General features: G+C 37.9%; 1 protein-coding gene across 2 annotated transcripts in view; it reads left to right on the forward strand.

Annotated features, from left to right (window-relative positions):
• Positions 1 to 222: 222 nt before the first annotated feature.
• VPS41 (VPS41 subunit of HOPS complex) overlaps positions 223 to 22,058 on the forward strand; it is a 104,850-nt gene continuing 83,014 nt past the window's right edge. Inside the window, exons 1-3 of one of the 2 annotated variants that reach the window (XM_085320230.1) lie at positions 223 to 322; positions 4,695 to 4,733; positions 21,458 to 21,565. In XM_085320230.1, coding sequence (XP_085176356.1) covers positions 302 to 322; positions 4,695 to 4,733; positions 21,458 to 21,565 — 168 coding nt within the window. In that variant the 5' untranslated portion in view covers positions 223 to 301. Of the gene's footprint in view, positions 323 to 354; positions 453 to 4,694; positions 4,734 to 21,457; positions 21,566 to 22,058 lie in introns of those variants that run through there. The other variant, XM_085320231.1, reaches the window with a different exon arrangement.

The raw sequence follows: 22,058 nt of genomic DNA on the forward strand, positions 1-22,058 counted from the left end.
GCTCGCCTCTGGTGGCCGCGCCTGACTGACCGGCGGCGCCGCTAACGGCCGCTAACGGCCGCTAACCGCCTCGAACCGCCCCTGGAGCCTCAGGGGGAAGCAGCTCCCTCGCGCTAGCCTCGCCACACCAAGTAACGAGCAAACAAACAAACAAACAAACAAATAAATAAATAAATAAAACGAGATGGCGGGGGGGGGGGAGGAAGGCAAAGCCCGCCCCAAGCCTTCAAACTACATCTCCCAGAGAGCCTCGGCAGCGCGCCGGCTTCCTGCCCTCGCGTGACGGCTCGCGGGGCGCGCCATGGCGGAAGCCGAGGAGAAGGTAGCGGCCGTGAGGGGGCCGGGTCGCGGCCCGCGCYCGGGCGGCTGCGGGCGGGGAGCCCCGGGGTGCGGGCGGCCCGGGAGGCCTTGGAAAGCAGAGGGGTGACGGGATCGCGTGTGCGGAGCGGCGGGTAAAGGGGTTCCGCGGGGCGGGGCGGGGGGCAGCGGGCCTGCAGGCTCGCCCCGCCGGGGTCTTATAAAGGAGCCGGAATGAATTTCGTTTTAGTGCTGCGCCTCGATTTCTGCATATACGTGTAGAGGCACGGTGGAAACTAAAAACAAAATGAAGAGTCCCGAAGATCTTTGTGAAAGTATGAAAACGGTTGACGCGAAAACCACGCTGTGTGTGAATGCAACAGGAAAAGAAAAAAAAAACTTAAGCAGTTTTTAAAATGTTCAGTCATGTTTCAGTCTCAGAAAACAGATATATATTTTTTTCCTTTAAAAATGAAATCTTTTTCTTACTGTCACTGAACCATAGAACTGGTAAGGTGTTAGCCTCATAATCTTTTTWAAGTTTTTTTTTGTTGTTGTTTATTTTGGTTTGTTTGTTTAGATATCCCCTCACATGGGACCCTTAGCATCTAGGGATCAGATGTGATGGTAGGTCTTGAAGTGCAGCTGGTGTCTGGGTAAAGCAAGGATGAGGGAAGCTGAGGGAAGAGTCCATTTAAAATGTTTGAGAAACTCTTCTGGAAAGTGGTACAGAAGATATGGGCAAATTAATCTCAACAGTGGAATTTCCTTCTGAGACAAAATTTTAACAGTTTGAGTTTTATTCTATGACCTTGTGACCCATCGTTCTCCCAAGTGACTTTCCTCATAAAACTCTCCCAAGAAATGTTAAAAGTTTGAAAAAAAAAGTGCCTTACTGCTTTCAAAACTTTCATGCCTAAATGTGCGAGTTTTTTTAAATTCTCTCAAGGAAGTCAGTCTTGATTCGAAATTGGCATTTGGTACCTGTACATCTGGTTTCCACCTTTCCTGTTGCCATGGGGTTTGGTGGGCAGGGCTGGTTTCCTCTAAGGAGGCTTGGTTGTCTAATTCAGCAACCTTTTAAATGTGGCAGCATTTAAAAGAATTCTTGGGGCAAAACCAACTCGAATAAAAATTCTTATTTAAAAATGTAAGAGATTAAAACAGCCTGTGTTTTGCTCTTTGAGCTATGGTATAAGAGTTATCTTATTCACTTGTTTGTTTTGTGCGTAGAGTATGCCTACCTCTACTGAAAGGGATCTTGAAGTTGTTTGTGGAGGTAAATAATGGCAAATTCTCAGAAATCCAAGTTTTATGATTTTCCCCTCCCAGCAGATTATGGGCCTAAAAAGATAGTTGATAACATCTGTTTTTATGAGGAAGGGGAGAAGAGGAAAACCCCATATCCATCATACTGGAAAGCTGGATTAAGAATTTATTGAGAAGTTACATTGGCTCTTCTAAGCGAATGATTATAACAGTTGGAGGTTATTTTACATTTTTGTGGTTTTCTCATCTGTGTACCCGTTTTCCATTCTTARGCTGCTTGAGCAACAGCATTTGTCAACTGACTGAAGTGTTCAGTAATGCCGCTGCTGACTCCCCTCCCCCCCCCAACGTAATCTGCAGACTCACCAATAACAGTTATTCCTACGTGATTTGGGATTCTGGTGACCTACTAATCCCTGATGAGGGATTCCTTTTCACAGTTATGAGACTACTAAAAAGTAGAAGTGGGGGATAATCCTCTTGATTCATGCATATGAGGGGGAAGAAGGGGGAATAACAAAGCTCCACGTCAGTCATAACTGCAGTTTGCTATCTTAGTTTTGCCTATGGGAGTGGGACAAAAATCTTTTCATAGTAAGTTGCTAGGATAGAGAGTTAGCAGTTACTTGTCTAATGATCTAGCAATTGTCTATCTAAGCACCTTCAGCTAATTCCTTGTCAAGGAGCAAATGCAGTTTATGTCTTTGTTTTTTAAGATAGGACTCCCTTTGAATTTTTCTCTTTAGTAAAAGCATAAAGGCCATGAAGCATTTAAAAATATGCCTGTATATATACACAATTTATGAAAGCTAGTGGCTTCAATGACAGTGGCTTCTGAATATAGTAAGGAAAGACATGTCCTAAATTTWAAAAAAAATCATATTTTCTTAGTTCACAGAGATTGGTTATTTGAGTCAATTTCTGATGTGTCCAAATTTTGTAGGCCAAGATTTTGCAAGTTATTATTTGCAAGGGCATCTTTGAAAATGTAACCTCTGCTGTTTTAAGTGACTTGGGGATGTAAGGATCGACTGGTATAACAGCAAGACGGCTCTTACTCCACTGTGTGTGTGTGTGTGTGTGTGTGTGTGTGTGTTTGTGTATGCCGATCTGTCTGTGTGGTGTTATACAGTAACCTCACCTTGAAAATTCTTGTCCCTGGTTTTGCCTACACTAGTGTTTTGCTGAATACCCAGAACAATTGGGAGCATAAGGAAAAAATAAGTGATATAGCTGCACTAGCAAGTCTGAAATGTACCAGCAGAAATGTCGCTTGCTCTAACAGCTTATTTTGTTTGGGAATGCAGGTTAATGTTTTATTTTAGCCAAAGAATTCTTCTGTTGATACAGAATAAACCTGCTCTAAGGTTCCTTGTTTGTGTAGCTTGACTGGCACAGTTGTAATCAAAAATCTTTTTAAGCTTAGGCAGAACAGTTGGAAAAATTGGAAATATCATAATGATAGATCTAATAGTTTTGCTTTATACAGGGCTGATTAGGCATCTTGTGTTCTACAGGAATCAAAGGCAGTTTTTCTGTGAGGACTCCGGTGATGTTTTGTATTGTACCTTGTGTGTTGTAGTGTCTTGATCTGTAGGCTGTTGATGTTACATCACTGTATTTTAGCTCTGCCAGGTTGTTGTTGTTGAGCAGAATTTAAGGTGCACAGAGATTCTATGTAATAAAATTACTGTGTCCCAAAAGGTGACTGCATCATGTGAATTGAGACTGAGACTAACTGGCAGCCAGTTATACTTCCAAAGTCAAATCTTAGATTGAAGAGGTGCTAGAATTTTACTATCTTCATCTTCCCTTGCTTTGCATGTTTCTTGCCATTCCCCAAATTATATCGTGAATATAGACTATACAGCTAGCTCTCCTATTAGATGTACGTTTTAGATGTAGGCCTGATAGCAGTAAATAAAATGTGTGAAACAGATGACAATAATTGTGGTTACACCTTGCCTTGAGTTTCAAATAGAAAATAGAAATGTTGCCTTTCTTTTCCACTATATGTATTTCTAATCAGGTGCGATGATCATTAAAAGTGAATCTCCGATAGTGCAAAGGAGACATCTGCTCTCCGCCTTGAGGTCACAATAAGTGCATTTTATAAAGAGGGAAAATAAATAAGTGTGACAAACTAAAGATGACGCTGGTTGTCAGTGCATTAAATTTTCTTCTCCTTTCTTATCTCCTTGTGCTGTTGGTAACTGTCTCTTTTTTGGCTTCTCTTGTGAAATTCTGTGCCTATTTATATATTGTCCAAATATTACTTCATAATATTTGAAACATTACCTTCTCTCATGCTCATTCTCTGTTTATATCATGTGTTGTTGTTAAAATGCTTACGTTCACTGCCAGTGTATTAGTTGTAACCTTTTATTGCTATTGATAACAATAAATACGTTAAGTAAATCTTCATTTTGCTGACCTATTTGAGGAGGCATTGCATCAGCAGATTTTACCAGTGGACAGGTGAGAGATTAGCAGGAGTTGACTTACATTTTTTTTGCAGTACAGTAAGATTCATTGTCTTGCCAGAGAGGTTTTAAAGGTACAGTTGCATCAAAGGCAAGAGAAGGTCRCTTGGTTTGAGTTGGTGGGGGATGGGAAGGAAAAAGTCATTAAACTTGCATTCTTGATGGATTTCTATGGAAAATGTTTTGAAGTTAGTTTATTTTGAGATAAGTATATTGATAGCTGAATACTAAAGCTGGTTTATGGATAACTTGAGAATGCCATTCTGCCTTTTGTGTCAAGGCATGGGAAGTTGCTTTGCGGAATTTGTTAGCATTTTTGGGGAGATAAAGAAACCAACACTGGGACTTGATGCTTTTTCAGATGATGTAATTTTCCTTATCTTTTAGAGTAACCAACAGTAGTATCACAGTCAACTGGTGCCACTAAGTGTCAGTGTGGCACTAGATTACAAGTGTAAGCCCAAATTGGGTATGAATATAGAGGATAATAATTTCTGATATGTTCAGAATCACTCTGAACCTCTGAGCTGCTTCTGCTTTGTCTTCTGTCTCTTAATAATTGTTAAAAAAGGTACTTAAAAGGAGGGCTATTGCTCAGGTTATATATGTACTTAATTTTCCCTTTGTTCTTCATATTGTTTTCAGGAAACCAGGTCTAATGAAGAATCAACAGATGAATCTGAGGTAAGCCTCCTTAAAATGCTTCGTACCTGAACTGGTTTCAGTGCTAGTCCTTTGTGAGTATGGAGGGAAAAATATTACCCTTATTGATTTGTTCTGGCAGCTGCTTATTTAGATGTGCTTGTGCCATAGTAGTGAATGTTAAGCTGGAGTTAATGACTAAAAAGAGGCTGTAGTTTGCTATTAAAATTCTACTTTAAATTAAAAAATATGATCACCCAATTTCAGTATAGTAATTTCAGTATAGTAAGTTAAACTGAGAGGAAAAAAATCAACTGCATGCGATTCTGTTCTGATCAGCGGAAAATTTAATTGACATTTTAATTATATATGCAGTAATACTGTATTCAAGTAATTCCAGTGTTGTTGTTAAATCTTTACAGCCCATGTTTAGTCTTGTTTTGTTGAGTCTTTCATCTTGAGATGGCATTGTGCCAAAAATTTGCTTACGTTCTTGAGAGGCTTGCCTATCTTGCTGTGGGTTGCTGGAGGAAATGGGGATAAAGAAGAAAGGAGGCTGCAGAGAATTCAAGAATTTGCCCCTGGACAGCAGTACACTAACTCCAAACTTAGCTTGAAGGAATCACAAGACATCTTGTGCCTACTTGACTTTAGTGTAGTCTGCAGTCTGCTGTGGGGAGGAAGAAGGGGGGAGTAGTTGAGCAGCTGCAATTGTGACTACTAAACAGGACGGAAAATTGAACATGGCATTACCTTGAGAAAACGTAAGTTTTTGCCCATTAAGTATCTAAATTAGAGTTTCCGGAGATTAGGAACCACTTGAACAGGTTTGCTGGTGGGAAGATTTGCTTCACCCAGAGCCAAATATTCACAATTGCAATCTGGGTTCAAGCAATGAGCATACAGAAATCCTGATTTCCAGGATGGTGAGTCCTGCCGAGGTGGTGTTGGCTTCTGAAAGTATCTTTCGGAACGAATATGTTTCTTGTGGGATAACTCCCCCTCCCCAACACCTGTCTGGAGGGCTGTTGCTTCTCTGTACTGGTACACTAGGGTATTCCTGATGAGAAGCAGTGATTTCTCTGACAGAGGGACCCTTCATGCTGCTTTGTGGGACAGTTGCTTTGACCAGACTTTTTTTACCCAGCATGAGATGGTTTCATTTTAGAATTGCATTGCCCTGCAGCTGGGAGTGATGTGGCTGGGACTCTGTGATGTCAAGTACACATAGGCAGCAAGTATGGCAAGTACTGTGTTATGTAGAATGGTAATCTCTCTAGGGCTGACATTCACAAAACAGCCAATACAGCCAATTTCTTGTTCTGTGAAGTCTGTTGCAAGAGAGGGCTTGTTTCAATGTTTTAATAGCTCCTCACTGCAAATACCTGTTGACAGTGGAGTTGATCAGAGATGCATGACAAGGGTTTTATTTGTTTTCTTTTGGAAGTAATTTTTTGTTTGTTTTTAGCCTTTAAAGAAATACAGCATCATGCAGTTTTGGTGAAATTGAAGGTTATAAAATTTTAACAAGCCACTTGTTTAGGCTGATGTCTATTTTTGATATTAATTTCATGTATGAAGAAATGTGAAAAGAAAATGTTAATATTGAGAATGTAGATCTTGGATCTAAAGAACACTTTCCATGAGTTCTCTTTGAATAGTTCAATATAGTGTTTTGACACTGCACAGCTGCCTGGGCAAAGGACACTTTGAAACTATGTTTAAAAAGTGTTTAAGGGAGGTATTGAAGCATTTCCACAATCTTAAAGTTTACATCACTGGCTAAACATTTTTAATAATCATTCAGATAGAGTTAAAAAAAGTTCTAAAAATGCAAAGCTGAACTGTTGTCAGTGATTGCTTGTATTATTTGAAGTATGGATGGATAAGATTGAAATGAAGGCTTCACTCTTGCCTCTAGTGATGATAAATTGTATGATTTATTTTCGGTGGCTCACAGTTTGGGTAAATAGGGATGGATTTTTATGGTTACAGTACTGGAATCTTGGACTTTAATCCTTACAATCTATATCCTGGTTTATTCATCAATAAAATAGATATTTGTGACATAGATTTTGTAGACCTCTGTCTTCACAGTCATAACAAAGTTTTTTACATCTACAATTGGTCCTGCACTGAAGGTTGTCAAAATTCTTTTCATAAAATTGAAAATAATTATTATTTTCAGAGGAAGTATGACAGATACCCAAGTTATGCTGTAGAAAGCTTCTCTATTATGGAGGAAGATAACTTACAAGTTCATATTTTTGAATAATGTCCTTGTGGGGAAAAACGAAACACAATTATTGAATGTTTTCCTGTGTATTCTATGCTTCTGTCCCTAAATCTAACACAATGATTTTTTTTTTTGATGCAGCAACTCTTTTAGTTTTGTTCCTTTATTAGGGCTTAACAAATAACATCCTAATCCTAACTTGGTATCCCCTTGATTTGTTTTGAATAACATTCTTTATAAATGCCAGGATGTTCATTTGCACAAACTTGATAGTAGAGCTCTATAATAGGTCTCAGATGTGAGATTCAGCAAAAATTATACTCTTGAATGTACATCAGCTGAGAGCGCTTCAGTGTAAGTTCCAACTCTTGGTTCCCAATTGAATTTGTGAGGCTGCTTAAATGTGTTCAATACTTTCCAGCTGTTTAAATCATAATGTGTAAAATCAGAGATATTAATTAGCAGATGTGGTGCATATGTTCATATGTTAAGCAGACCTTTCAATGTAGAGATAGTGGTAGTTATTTGTATTASGGTTTGTGGAAATGTAGCTGATTGTTCTTAATAATACAGTACAATTTTTAAATTTCCTTTATATCCTTATATATGATATGCGATAGGAAAATAAGCTTTTCCTATAGACAGACTACTATTCATTCTACCATGATGTGATGAGAAAGCAGTAGATCTAAAGCTATATTTTAATTCTCAAGGGAAAAACCTACTTGGTTTCCTGCTTGGCTAAGTATTTCTACTGCAATCTGGAAGCACAACTATTTCCTTTTTGTATCTTCTGTTCTTTTGTTTTTTTAATTGCATTTATGAAGTATATTTATTTTACTTTTTCCTACTGTAACTAATCATCAAACATGTTGCATTTGGATCTGAGCCTGAGATTTATTTAGCTAAAAATTGCTAGTACAATATGGTTTCATTGGCTTATTTAATTTTATTTTACAGCACCTGGAGCTTCATGTTTGGACTGTCACGTTTGATGAGACCTTAAAAATAGACAACAAAATAATCTGACTTTTGGCTGTTCATAAACTGTAGAGAAAAAAAGTCTGAATAAACTATATATAGCCTGAATCTGAATTTCTGTTTTCAGATTATTTTTCTTTCTTGTGATGTGTCTATTTTTGTAAAATATTACTTTTTAAGTGGAACTGTTTTCTGTTAGGCAGATATTTCATAGGTCTTCCTAGCTAATTAGAAAAGGATTATACTAATAGATTTGTAAGTAAATAGCTACTTCTTCACAAGTAGTGCAACATGATGTTAAAATGAGATGGACAGTATTTTTCTTGAGCTGAAGTTGTTGCTGCTGCTCAAGTCATGCTTTTGTCTTTGGCAGCTTTGTTTTTAATGAGAATTCTGTTATAATGGGCTATTTTGGCGTGATTTAGACAAATTCTTATTTTAATTTAAAGCAGGATATCTTTCTCGATTTAAAACATGGGATAGTGATAGGACAAAAGCATACACAACAGCATATATTGTGGCATCCACCCATGAATCACTTGCATCCTCTGAAGACAGAAGTTGCTTTTGTATTTATTAATTCAAAAGAAAGCTTATTAAAAATCCCACTTGAGCCTCTCTGAAGTTTATCTCTCTGAACCTCCATGCTGTTCTGCATTGTGTTACTAGAGTGCGTTGATTTTCTAAGCCAGTGTATTTTAGCTGCACAATACATGAAGAGTCATGATTCATTTTGAGACATTGTTATGAAATCTTGAGAGGTCAGGTGAAAGTTATTTTTGTCTTTATATAAAGTACACAAAACATTTTAATTCAAATATAATTTGTACTGATGAGAGCATATATTTATATTGCATCCTGAAAAATTGCTGGTCTGCCTAAATTAGTAACAGATATTTCAGTTAACTTGCATGTTATAGATGATTGCCTTGGTCATGCCTCCAGGACCYAAGACCTTCAGCATCTGTCTCAGCATCAGACTTCCTGTACAGGTTAACTGTGCTCAGCCTCTTTCCAACCCCTCTGACGTCCCATTACAAAATGGAACAATAGTTTCCTACTGCTGAAAAGTAATGAGAGACTATCAAACCTCATTTGTAAGTGCAAGATACTGTTAATATGAAATCAGAAGAGGCTGAATATAGAACATTCATGCCTGATGGGGGTATGAAAGCTCTATACTGAAATGTGCTTATTTATTAGTATCTTCTGCTGCTTTCTAATTTGCTGTTTTGGCTTTGAATGGATTGCCTTTGATCCAGTACTTATTTCCATAGCGGGGAGGACCTTTTCAAGAGCAAGTCTCGGTGGAGTCACGAAATTAGTGCTAAGTCCTATAAAATGATGCTGTAGTTACGGAAGTAGTTCCACTGACCCTTTTATTTTCTTGTTGTTTGTGCTGCACTGCAGTACTTTTTTGTATTGGCCTATTAAAAAAAAAAAAAAAAAAGGAAAATGTGTGCAGATGTTTGTTCTGTCAAAAAAAATCCTTTGTTTTATCAGAATTAAAATATCTCTTTAATATGCATGTTACTGTTTTTTGTAAGGCACTCTTTTAGTGATTGTACCTCTCTCTTGTAGTGTTTCTCATTGTAGAAATTCCTTGTCAACTCAGTGCTCAACTGACTTGTGTTAGCCTAGAAATATTCTTCACTCAGATATATTCTCTTCAGTGACGTTGAGGATGTAGTGCTTTAATTCTTTAAGGTATTGAAAACTATAATCTGAGCATGAGCACAGTTAAGAAATGCATAAACCTGAAAAAGAAGCAACTAAAAAGCCTTGATGTTTTCTTTTTCCTTTTCAGTGCACTCCAGATCTTAGTTTTGTAGGTTGGGTCTAGATTAGGTCAAAGCAATTAAATCATCTCAAGTAAATAAAGCATCTGGTAGCAAAGGCTCCTTGTCATACTGTATTTCCATCAAAACATACTCTTAAAATGGGGTGTTGGGCAGTGGGCTGGAAGAGGTGAGCAGTTTCTGGCTGGTAGCTTTTGAAGGGGCATCACTATTGCAACAAGATAAGAAAAGAATTAAAAGGTAGATTTGCCTACTCTACCTCAGAGTCAAACTTGCTACTTTTTGTCTCCTATCTGACCTTTGACAAATCATTTCAATTCATCCTATCTCCATTCCCTACTATTGAGTATCTCTACACTAGCTTGCCATTTTTCTCTTCCAAGTGTTTTGGAAATATAAAAAGGGGGGGAAGTGCTCAGGAAGCATATTGTTTCACACACCTGAGCAGTCTGAAGAGAGATTGCTTCCCCCTGCATGGCTTTAAGTGAAATTGGCCTTTTGAATGAGGATGGAAGGAGAAGATATATAAATTCCAAATAGAAAGTTCTTATTAATGAGAAAATGTATCATGCAAATAATTTATCAATTTGAGTCAGTAGGATGAGCATTGTAAATTATTTATTGAAGTTTAAATGGAATCTTTTCATACCTTAATTGAAAAACAAGTTTGCAGTGACTAGTAACTAACATTATAATATACATCATTAGAGGATTGACTTGCAGGAAAAATGGATCATTGCTGTATTTAATATCTGCTGATTTTGAGTGAAAATTAGATGCTTCATTTAATGAGCTATTAATATTAATCAGAAGGGCCTGTTCCATCTGTGTTGTGGAATATATAAAATGTAGAAGTGCTGCTGTGCATGTTACATAAATTAAATGCAATTGCAAAACTAGTACGTTAACAGAGTATGCAGATGTGGCTTTCCAAAGTACTAAATCCATTGATCTGGGTAGAATAATACTCTGGGTTGGGGAAAGGAAAGTAGAGGGGCAATTTGTTTTTTTTCCATCTAGCTCTTCTGCTGTGGTGTGAGTGAATGAAAGTAACTTTAAAAACTACTGTTCCCAAAACTGCACTGTAGGGTGTTCATATGCAGTACATCATAAGATGGCAAGTGGACTGCTTGAGTGGTGTTCATAGGAGAAACAAATGTTTGCTGAAGTTCCTTACTCAGCAAAAGGGAAATGCAAGTAGAAATGTGTAGTTTCRTTGGGATTTGGACTCTATCTCTTTTTTTTTTCTTTCTCTCTCCCCTCTGTTAGAACTGGGTTTGGACACAGAAGATAAAAACAGTCTATCCTGTGCTGCCCCGGTATGGTGCAGTTGATGTGACTGGACTGATAGTGTGCTGTTGAACACTGAAGTGGATTCAGATGTTCCTAGGGGTTCTTTGCCATGCACAAAACTGCCAGTGAGATGAAACAAATTGAAGGTGGTTGAAGTGAAATCAAGTCATATTGTGTGGACTTTATTTTTTTTAATGTGCCATTGATGATGATTGCTCATGAACAGTATTCTGTCTCTGCATTATTGCTGCTGCACAGCTTGACTGACTTCCAGCTCCTTCAAACTGTAGGAGTGTATCTTCAATTGGTGTTCTGCAAATACAGTGTGACTTCCTTTATACCACAGCGATTTTGAGAAGAAATAGTGCTCTCTGCTTTGCCTTTCATCTGTCTTATTTCATACTCTGAATACAGCCTATTTTAATACAGATTCACAGGCAACCATATCATCATAATTCCTTGCTCCTGGTGTATATCTGCATTTTCCAAAAGAGGTCAAGGGATTAAATAAATCCTTGCAGAAAATGCATAGGCAGAACAGAAAACTGCTGTGCAAAATTTTAACATTGTAATCCATGTTTGCCAATTTTACAGCCTGGGATTGGGAAGGTTTTGGTGATTTGCCTCATAAAGGAACTGCATGGGAGTTTATTCACTTCATTTCCTTCACTGAGATGATAATACTGTGTTTCTGTCATAGAAGTAGAGGACAAGATTTTTAGCAGCATAAATCACAGATGTGACTTCATAGTTCTGAAGTTTTTGTCTTCATGCTTTTTGTTTTATATGGCAATAATCATAGAAAAGAAAATAATTTTTGTACAGGTTGGAAACTTGAAAGAGTTTTTAGTATTTATTCCAAGCATAATTCCAAATTATTTTAATTCTCACAGTTACGTAGTGTCAGAATGCAGGAGAGTGCAGGGGAACACAGACTGCTGTACACGCTCCACAAAACTTGTTTAAATAACCTGTCCTTTTCTGGAGAAGACAATGTGTCCCCTTACCCCCCTCAGTAACTTGCATCTTTGATGTTACTACCCAGGAGGTCTTTTGAGATGAGTAATGTTACAATACAGCTTTGTATGGGAAACTGGCTTTCCAAATTTTGACTAAGCAGCCTAATAAACCAGACCTTGGATGTTGATAGCTTTTATTCATATTGAGCTACCTGCTTGTGAATCAGTAACTTGAAGATGAAAGACTGTTTCCTATTCTGATTTACTACACCAAATAGTTCTTTCCTCCTTTCTTAAAATTTTCTTCTGGGAACACTTATCAATGTGAAAGTTATGGAGAAAAGGGGGTTACATTCTCTTGATAAACTCTAGTCTCTGGAGGGTCCAGGGTAGCACACAATGTTTAAATTCAGCACAGTAAATATGCCAACAACTTGCAACAATGTTTTGTTCCAGTTCATGCACTATTTAGCAAACTGGGGCTTATTCTGAATTTTTCTTAGCACCCTTCCAGTGGTAAAGATTTAATTGCTTTGTGAGCAGTTGAGTCATGATCCTAATCCTGAAAAGAGCATAGGTCATCCCTTTATCACTGAGACAGGAGCAGGATGGAGAAGCAGTAATGACAAAGCTGCACAATGGCTATGTTTTCCTCTACTAGAATTCTCCTCTGTCACGTGTTCGTTCAGCACAAATGGATATTAGCCAAAACAGTGCAGGACAGAAGATTTTCCTTTGGGCCTGTTTTTCCTTTTTTTTTTTTTTTTTTTTTTTTTAAAGAAGTTGGGGTAAGACCTAGAAATGGGCAACGGGTAAGGTGTAGTGTCTACAACATTTTAAAATGCAAGTGTGTCTGTTTAAAATGAAATTATGGCCCAGTCTTTAATACATGACTCTGAGTTACCTTTTTAGGAATGAATGTGCTTCTAAATTATGCTTTGTTTCTGTGCTTCTCAATTTATATAAGGTAATGATCTGTTACTGTTTTTATGATAATGAAACAGTTTTGGCAAATCTTTGAATTTCCAGCTACTATTTATCAAAAATAACATTTTTCCACAACTACTGCTACCTAAATGCTACTTTTGAGAAGAATGTTTGAGTTTGGCCAGGGGCTTTTCTGAAGCCTGTGTCAGAACAGGTGGCAATATGTTGTCTTGTGCAGGGCTTTCATGAAAAGCTGTAACAATAGAAACAAACATTGAAAAAGTCAGATGTTATAATAGAAACATTTTGACTTCTAAAGCTTTCATAAGGCAACTCTCCCTCATCCCTTTGTTTCTGACAAGAACCTACCGCCACTTTCAGATATAGTAAATTTTCCAAATGATATTGAGGAAGACGATTGTGCTGGTACACATGCTTAATGCAGCATGTGCTGATAGTGGGTAAGGTTACTWAGAGTTACTGTAAGGAAACAAAAGCGTATTACCTTTTGGGGCAGAGGCACGTCGACAAATATCCAAATGTATTGTTGGATCCCTTCTTAAATCAATTAGATTATATGTTGATTCCAATATACAGGTTGATTCCAAAATACAGWTGAAAATCTAAAGCCAGCAGGCATAAAGTGAGAGTAGGATTTATCAAGACTAAATGTTTTATGTCTACTAAATGGAAATCTAATGGGGAAGAGGGAGAGAAGGCCCATTTACCCCATCATAATTATAACCAAGGTTTTATCACACATGAACTTGTGAAATAGAGTAAGCCACTCAGTAGGTCAAGATTTGGAGCCCCCCTCCCAGTCTTTTACTGATTTTTACAACTTTTTTTTTTGAGTATCTCTAAAAATAGTGAAAACAAAACTTTCAATGATATGACCAAGCTCAGGAAACATGATTGAGGGTGGAAGTTGAAGAAATCTCCCAACTGTATTGTAAGGTTATGATGTTGTTTCATTAAATCCATCAATAGACAGTATCAGTTTACAGCTGGCCTTTTAATAATTTCTAAAACCACTTTATGAATATTAATCCTTCTGCATGTGTTATTTGTCACTACAGGGTAATTTTTTCACTTGTAGCAGATATTTACTAAATTTTTTAATTCAGTGGCCATGTTCCCATATATTGCAACTGGGAAGTGTTCACTTGCATTTGTGTTACCCCATTTACTAAAATAAAATTGCTTTTGTCTCCTATGTATTTGAAGTGTATATGCTCCAATAAGGCATTGAAAGAGGAGAAGGAAGTGCAGTGCGRTAACTGTCTGTGTTTCCAAATTGTCTTGCTCAGTGCTATTTCTCCTCTGTGTTCTCCCTCCATATTTGTCAGGTGGGTTGGGTGTACTGTTGGACAGGAGGCCACACRCTACATTTCCTTAAACACAAAGTTAATGTGTTTGTTGAGCTGCTCACGCTGGATTTTAGTATTTTGCAAGCATTTCATGCCTAATGCCAGATTGCAAGCAGTTATTTAAAAACTCCATTGTTTGGGGAAAAACCCACCACCACTCCCCCTGACCCCTGTTAAATGGGAATGTTGCTCTGCCAGAAGTGTCTGGCTAGAAGGGAGCTTGCCACTGAGGATGTGGTGGGTATGCTACTTTGGAAACTCTTTGGAGGGTAAGAAAACAGGAATTGCTGGAAGGCACACTGACAGGTGCTGAAATTGGGGATACGAGTCCTGGCTAGGAGGATTTGATGTGTTTAAAGGGAGGGAGTAGGTTATCTGCAAAGGCCAATCTGAGGTTTGCTAGGGGACAAAGTAGAACAGGTTTGGAAGGGGAACATGGGAGGCTTTGATGGGTATTGGTGAGGTAGGTCACTCTCTTCARCCTTGGTCTCTAAGGCCACAAGTCCATGAAACAAAACAATATTTTAAGTTGAGTCTCAAGTGTGATGGAGTTAAGAGAAGAAAACCTTCTGATAACCAGTTTTTCCCAGCAAAGTCTGCAATACAGAGGCATACTTGTGGGTGGGTAGAAGCCAGCATGCTTTTCTGTATTCCCTGCCTGCCCACCTTTCTTTCTCTCTGTTCAGCAAAGTGAAACAGTAGTTGTGTGGCCATCTGTTATTTCTCTGTGAGAGAGTCACAGAAACCTTCTGTCATATTTTGGTGGATTTTTTCTTTTCTTTTTCTCTTTCTCTCTCTCTCTCTCTTTTTTTTTTTGGCCTAGTTTGGCACCCTTTCACCCCCAGTTTGGGGTTGAAATAATATTCCTAACAGAGTATGAGAGGGAGTTTTCACCCTGTATCTAAAASCTGTGAGACAGAAGTGGGTGGTGGAATCAAGGTAGATTCTGCTTTGTGAGTTTCCTTTGATTGGTTTATCTCCTGGTGTGTACCATTTTCCAAGCTACACAGCATCATGACAAGCAGAATCATTTACTTCCTCTTCTATTGGCATTGCAAGACCAGGACGAGAGCAGCCAGCAGGCCCTGTCACRTAGAGTTGCAGCAAACTCATGTTGTACCTGCAGTTTTGTTTGTGCTTCAGACCAGGTTGAAAAGCCAACTTACCATCCTAGGTKAAAGAGAGTGCCTAACTGAGAAACAAATTTACAGTTTGTCCATCCTAATTACTGYCTGTAGGTACAAAAATGCATAAAATCTGTGGTTTAGCATACAGTTCTTAGAAAGAGGAGATCTTGCTGTGGAAAAGCAGTAAAGAAGCAATTAAGACATGATACGCACGAACCTTCCTGGAGTGCTAATGGAAACATGGAGAGTTTTGTCTGGCAATCTCTTTATTTGGGTTTATCTGGGTCACACTTAGCCTGGATATGACTTGGCTAGAGAGAACTAGTGGTGATGGTTTAATGGGASAGTGAACCTGCTTTTATGAGATACTTAGACGAGTGTTTTCTCTAAAGAACTGCGGGAGCAGGGATTAGCAAACCTAAAATCAGATATGTTTGTAAATCAGTGCTTAAGTATCTCTTGATTCAGTATGAAGTATYGTCAGGTAAAAGGCCTGGGACCTAACTTGGAGAGGATAAAGGTTGGCAAAAATTATATAATTTCTTCACCAGCCTAAAGGAGGTGTTAAGACCAGTGTTATAAAAACTTSTAGGCGAGCTAGGGAGCTCAAGGTTAAACTAAAAGTTGCAGCCGTATCTTATGTCTTGTTGGGTGATGTTTGCCTCCTCCTGTAAGTCTTGCAACAGTCGCCCTTGTGTTTGTAGAGTGCTTGCTAGACCCTTTTGTCCAAACTTCCTGAGCTTTGTGCAGGCTCCTTGGTGCAGTCTTGACCTCCCAGGCAAATTTGTGTTAAAAAAGGGGTTGCATATGGCCTGGGCTGCAGGCAGGTGTTGTAAATGCTCAGTGACGATGCATCTTTCATAGCGTTGTGGTTATAAAGGTTCAGTTCTGCTCYTCAGAGAGGTACCAGCTGTTAAGATAAGGACTCACTGTTCCTATGTCAATTATGGTTTTTTAAAGAAAAGATTCCCTCCTATCCCTCAAAAAAATAAAATGGAAACAACAAAGTCAAACCCCTGATTAAGATGGCATTTCTATAGGAATGAGCAACTGGGGATTGTTGTGCTTTGGATCAAGTCAACAGGTTTGTACAAGAGCCTTGATTTGACTGCAAGATAATAGATTATCTTGGTAACTGAGTTCTGCTAGGTATTTTGCAGCGCTTTGTGCTTCTGTACATATGGAAGAGTTAAGTAATTCTCTGTGAAGAGTGTGTTCTGAGTCCAGAACTGTCTTTTTATTTGCTGCTGAATTTTTGTAATAAGTGAAGTTACCTTTAGCCAAAACACGGAGGATGTGTTTATTCATTTCTGAATAACTGAAGATGCSGTATGAACTTTTATTTTAAGCCACAAATAAGTGGAGTTGACTTCTTTGCTTCTATTTGTAATTTTCACATAGTTYTGAAACTAATAATTACGGAAGTGAAATGTTACCTTTTTTTTTTCTTCTGTGCAATAGTGATGACTGCTTTAAAAAATCCCGACTTCTCTGGAGCATCTCCATGGATGTTACCTGCATTTAAGTGTCAAGAAGAGTTAGTCTTACAAAGTAGCTTCTTCTCACTGTTTAGCAGGAGGATTGTCTTTGCTCTTCAGCAGCATTCATTGTTTTTAATGAGTTTCTAGAATGTGTCTTAAATGTTAACTATTCAGATACAGAGCAGCAGAGTACTTTAAATGGCCTTTAAACTAGCAGGAATTGAGCCAACTTAACATTTTTCTGATAATTTCTGAAATCAAGAGGAATTTGAAAGGAAGTGTGAACATCAAATGAAAATAAGCTTTTTATTTTTTTGCTGTTTTTTTCATTCATCAAGGCTTTTTAAGAATAAACGTGTTGCCAAGAGCTTTGTTGAAGTAGGATACAAGTGTGACTCCTTTCAAATCACTTCAGTGATTAGAGCATAAGTATCATTCTGCTTGAATTTAAATGTTTTGCAGGCTCAAAATTTAAAAGTGTAAACATTGCTGGAATGACTGCCCAGAGTAACTGGAATTTTGGCTGGAAGTGGATGGAAGATGGTGCAGCAATGATGAAGGGTGCTTTTCTTCTGATGTATGCCCTGTTCATTTCCATGAAGGCTTTGAAAAACTTAGAGGACAAATCACGTAGGAAGGATGACGCGTTGCTGTCAACGTCCATAACATAATWAGAATATCGGCAATCCGTAGAACATGTAGTTCATGTGACAGACTATCCTGTGGGCTGYGGGCACAAACATGCACTAATGGAATAACTCAAGAAATTGCCCACAGGTTCGTTCTGGAAAATTTCTTTGTGAAGACCAAGTTCAGATTTTTTTTWTTATTATTATTATTATTWTTTTTTACTTTTTTTCCTCCCTAGGAGGGATACCACTGTTGATGTTGCTATAGGCAAAGCTGGGAAAGCCAGAGGGAGAAAAGCCGAAGAAAGTTGCACAGTTGAATTCAGGAAGGCAGAGCACCTTCCCTCATGGTTGAACTGGCCTTTCCGGAGCTTGTTGGCACATCCGTAGCTGTTCCCAGTTTCTGAATTCAGCTGTCGAAGAAGGGTCAGCAGTGAGTTTCATATTTAGGTACTAGGCGTGCGAAGAGGGCTGTGGTTTGTTTGAGCAGTTCAGCACTGAAAAACGTAAGACCTCTTAATAAGAAAGAGTTTAATTTGGTCTTACTAGCTAATTATAATAGCTCTTTCAATTGGAAATATTTTCTCAATAGGAAATGCTTATGGATACTGGGAGAAAGGTTTTTACAGCATTTTTTTGAGCACTTTTACTGTTGGCTTCAGCAGTAGAAGGCAAATAGAAAAATAAATATGTAAAATGAGTTTTAAATGAGTATTCGTGTRGTTGAAAAAATGCTGCTGTTTATCTGAGAAGAAGCAAAGGTGGCTTTCCCACTTCTCTGCTCTGTGGGTCTCTCTGCCTTTCAGAATTTGTCACTGACATTTGTGGAGTGCTTTAAAAATTTTGTGCGCAGTGTGGGRTATTTGCATGTTTGTTTTTCCTTTYAGTATGTTTGACAAGAATTTCAAAACTCAGTGTTACAGGGTTTTGTCTTTTTTTATTTTTTTAATGGCAGAAAATATGGAAGAACTGTTAAGCGGTGGTACAAGAAACAGTGCTATGAAATTTATTTTCAAATGTTTAGAATCCTCCAGGATGATTTAAAGGACTTGTCTTTAATTACAAGTGCCATACACTTAGTAAAAATCCATGTTATTTGAGAAATTGATTTCCTCCCCCCCTCTTTTTTTTATTTTTTAAAGGAAAGCTGTGAGTTTTCTTGTATGGGGTAAATGTCACTCTGTTTGTATCTTAGCTTTGCTGCAAGTCAGGACTTGTGCTATTCCTCTAGGTTGTCATAGAAACGTGGCCAACTGTCATCTCAACTCAGGCTGCTGATGGTTTTATTTGTAGGTTTGCAAGATGATTAAAATTTAACAAAAATTATTGATTTGCTTTTTATTAACGCTGGCTTGTGTTTACTTTAGAAGTTCAGACTGCYGTAAAAGCTTTTCCTGATAGAAAAATACCTTAGAATGATTAAACTTTGATATCTGGGAATAGAGAGCATCAAATGCATTTAATATATGAGCTTGAGTCTGTAGCAATAGAGAAATCCTACATTTTTGCGAATTGCCTTTTTCTTTGCTTACAGCAAAGTCCCCCCCCCCATTCCCTTCCAATTCACCTTTTAGCTTGGCTTTTACTTAACATAAGACACCTGTCAAGAAGCTGTGAAATGGGTAGATCATTTTGCCTAATATTTGGAGTTTTCATTTTATTTACTTTTTCTTGAAGACTGGCAGAACGCTTCAGTGCACTGACTCTTGAAAGTGTGTATTTTATATGCGTGTGCAGGAAAAACTATTTAGTTTTCTCTCCGAAATAAGACGGCCAAAACTTATTTTCGGTAACTTTATCTAATGGTCCATGGATGAATTCTTTTATGCAAAATACTTAAGAGACTAGAATTAGCTTTCCACATTGGTTGCACATTTGATGTCCAGACTTCAGCAACATGTGGGATCTTAGACTAGATGACTGGAGTTCAATTTTTACTTATATGRATTTACTCAAAGATTACCCATGCATTTCAAGTGTAATCTTTGTAAGAGATATGTGAAATACAGGAATGTATTAATTGCTGTAAAATGAACATATACACCCTTACTCCCTCCTTCTGACATGTGTGCTTTTTTCCTTGCCTTTCCCTCAACTGTGTAGTCATTTATTAAAGATGTGTAGGCACAAGTAATTTGGCTGATTTATATACAGCCCTGTAATTTGACATTGTCATTCTGTCTAGTAAYAACTTGTTTGAGTGTTAGATTTACTGAATAAAATTGTTTTTTGGTGGACATTTTGACACCTCACCCCAGAAAACTACATCGTGGATTGCTGACATCCCTGTATTAATTTCATTTGTATTCTGTCACAAAACTTTCAAATAATGTTTTAAAAGACCTTCTGTTTGCAGCATATGTATAAAATGGTAATAAATATTGAATATTTCCATAGTTCCATAGGGCCTTTTTTTTTTTTTTTTAATGAAAGTATGTATGTATTAACGTGGGTGGTAATGACATCRTTATTTATCATGATATGATTCACCTGGGCTGTAAATGACCACAAGGTTGAAGTTGGGAAAAACTTGCTTTAGTGCTCCAAAGGCAGTTTAGATTAAGTAGCTTATTCTTAAGCTCTCTCTTTTCAGAATTTATTCTTTTTAGATCACAAGGTACAATAAAATGTTGCACGAATGCAGTACTTCTGCTCTAGCCTGGTACAGTGCATTATTTTGTACGTATTTGTAATACCAGGAATTGGAAAGCAGCGGTTGGTGGGGAAAACTGGAGCTCCTTTGCTAGCGCACCGCGCTGGTGTTTCCTGGTTGCTTCGGAATGAGATGTTTTGTGTGGGAAATGCCCTCGGTGCTGGTGCAGTCRTTAGAACTGGCAGGACGTGCAGGGCATTAGGATTGCAGGTGTAGTTTCCCAGGAAGGAGAAAGGAGGGTGTGCGTATATTTATAGGCTTGTGTGTATTCATACATGTGTGGTGTATTAGCTGAAGCTTCTGAAATCCCCTTCTGGCATTGTTTATCTGTAGGCCATCTGTTATGGATAGGTGCCTAGGAGCAGAGTGCTGTTTTGCACCGTGAATTTCCTTTGCGTAAAAGACGAGCACGTTGGGCGGTGTTTGGTCAGGGAGCTTGCCACTTTTGTTTTCTAGCTCAGTCTCTTCTTTGTTCCCTCTGTGCCACTTGCTCTGTCTCTTTCTGTGTGTCTAAGTAGTGATCAGGTGATAATATCTAATATGCTTCAAAGGGAAAAACAAAGGAAAGCTTGGGTATTTATCAGGGAAAATTCCTAAAAATGTAGTAGATGGTATAGGTGATCCACAGGAACATACTGTATCCTGTGTCTTTTCCCAGACAGTTTTGCAACAACATATTTATTATTTTATTTTTGAACATAAACTCATTGGCATATTTTATGTAATTAACTTATTCCTAGTGGATTTCTTTTTTTTTTTTTTTTTATTTTTGTTCACAGCATTTTGTGTCTGTCCTTCCTACAGTGGTGCAGCATCCTATAAAGGTTTTGAAGTTTCTTGTAACCTGCGTGTTTCCGTTTAGAGTTAAATGTGGCTATAGTGACGTATTTTATTTTATCGTCATCAACTTTTCCATACCCATCCCTTTTTATTCTAAAATRGGAATGATTAATTAACGAAGTTCACATATACGTTTCCCTCCTCCCTCCCCCCCCGCTTTTTAGAAATCAACTAAATGCCTTTTACAATCCAGCTGAATAGATATGYTGTTTTACAGTCTTTGTTTGCATCCAGAACTTTGGAGTAAAAAGAGAAGTCAACAACAAAAAGTGCAACTCAGGTGCTCTGGAATGATAAAAATGTGAAAGTTTGGCTTTTGAGTGTAGTGGCTGTTGTTAAGAGATAATAGTGCTCCATGTTCAGCTGTTGTGTGATGKTTTTGGGGTATCTTTTAGTTTCTTTATATTTAAAATCAACTTTTAAACATTTTTTTTCTCTTGCCCCCTTTTTCTTAAACTCTTGAAAATTTAGGAAGATGAAAGTGAAGAAGAACCCAAGTTGAAGTATGAACGGCTTTCTAATGGAGTGACTGAAATTCTCCAGAAAGATGCAGCCAGCTGCATGACAGTGCATGAAAAGGTACCACATGACTGTGGGGCGGAACTCGTGTTTGTTTTTATGTATTTATCTGTACTTCTAGGACACCAATATTGTTCTTTATAAAAAGTACTGCCAAATATGGAGAAGTGGTGTGGGCCAACAATAATATAAACAAAATTCATGGTAAGCCTGTGTTGAACAGATCACACTCTGTCAGTGAGAATATGAGGTGAGAATTCAAGATGCAGTGACTTGTAAGGTGAGATGTTTGTATAAGCTACTGGTAAGGTACTCCCTAAATTTGAATTAGGAACAGTATTAAGAACTAGAATCAGGATACAGCCCCAACTTTCCTTTAGTCAGAAAAGAAACTGGCATGTACAACACTTACTTGTACAGCCTGAGTCACTGAAGACAGACTGCATCATGCCAGAGCCAGCTTAGCATGTATTTCTGTTAATACAGTATGAAAGAAGTAATTACAATACGCTTGTGTGTGTGTCTTAAACTTTTCTACTCTCCTCCCCTGGGT

The sequence above is a fragment of the Rhea americana genome, unplaced genomic scaffold (assembly GCF_003343005.1).
Source record: "Rhea americana isolate MKP2758 unplaced genomic scaffold, rheAme1 scaffold_62, whole genome shotgun sequence".
Classification (NCBI taxonomy): Eukaryota; Metazoa; Chordata; class Aves; order Rheiformes; family Rheidae; genus Rhea; species Rhea americana.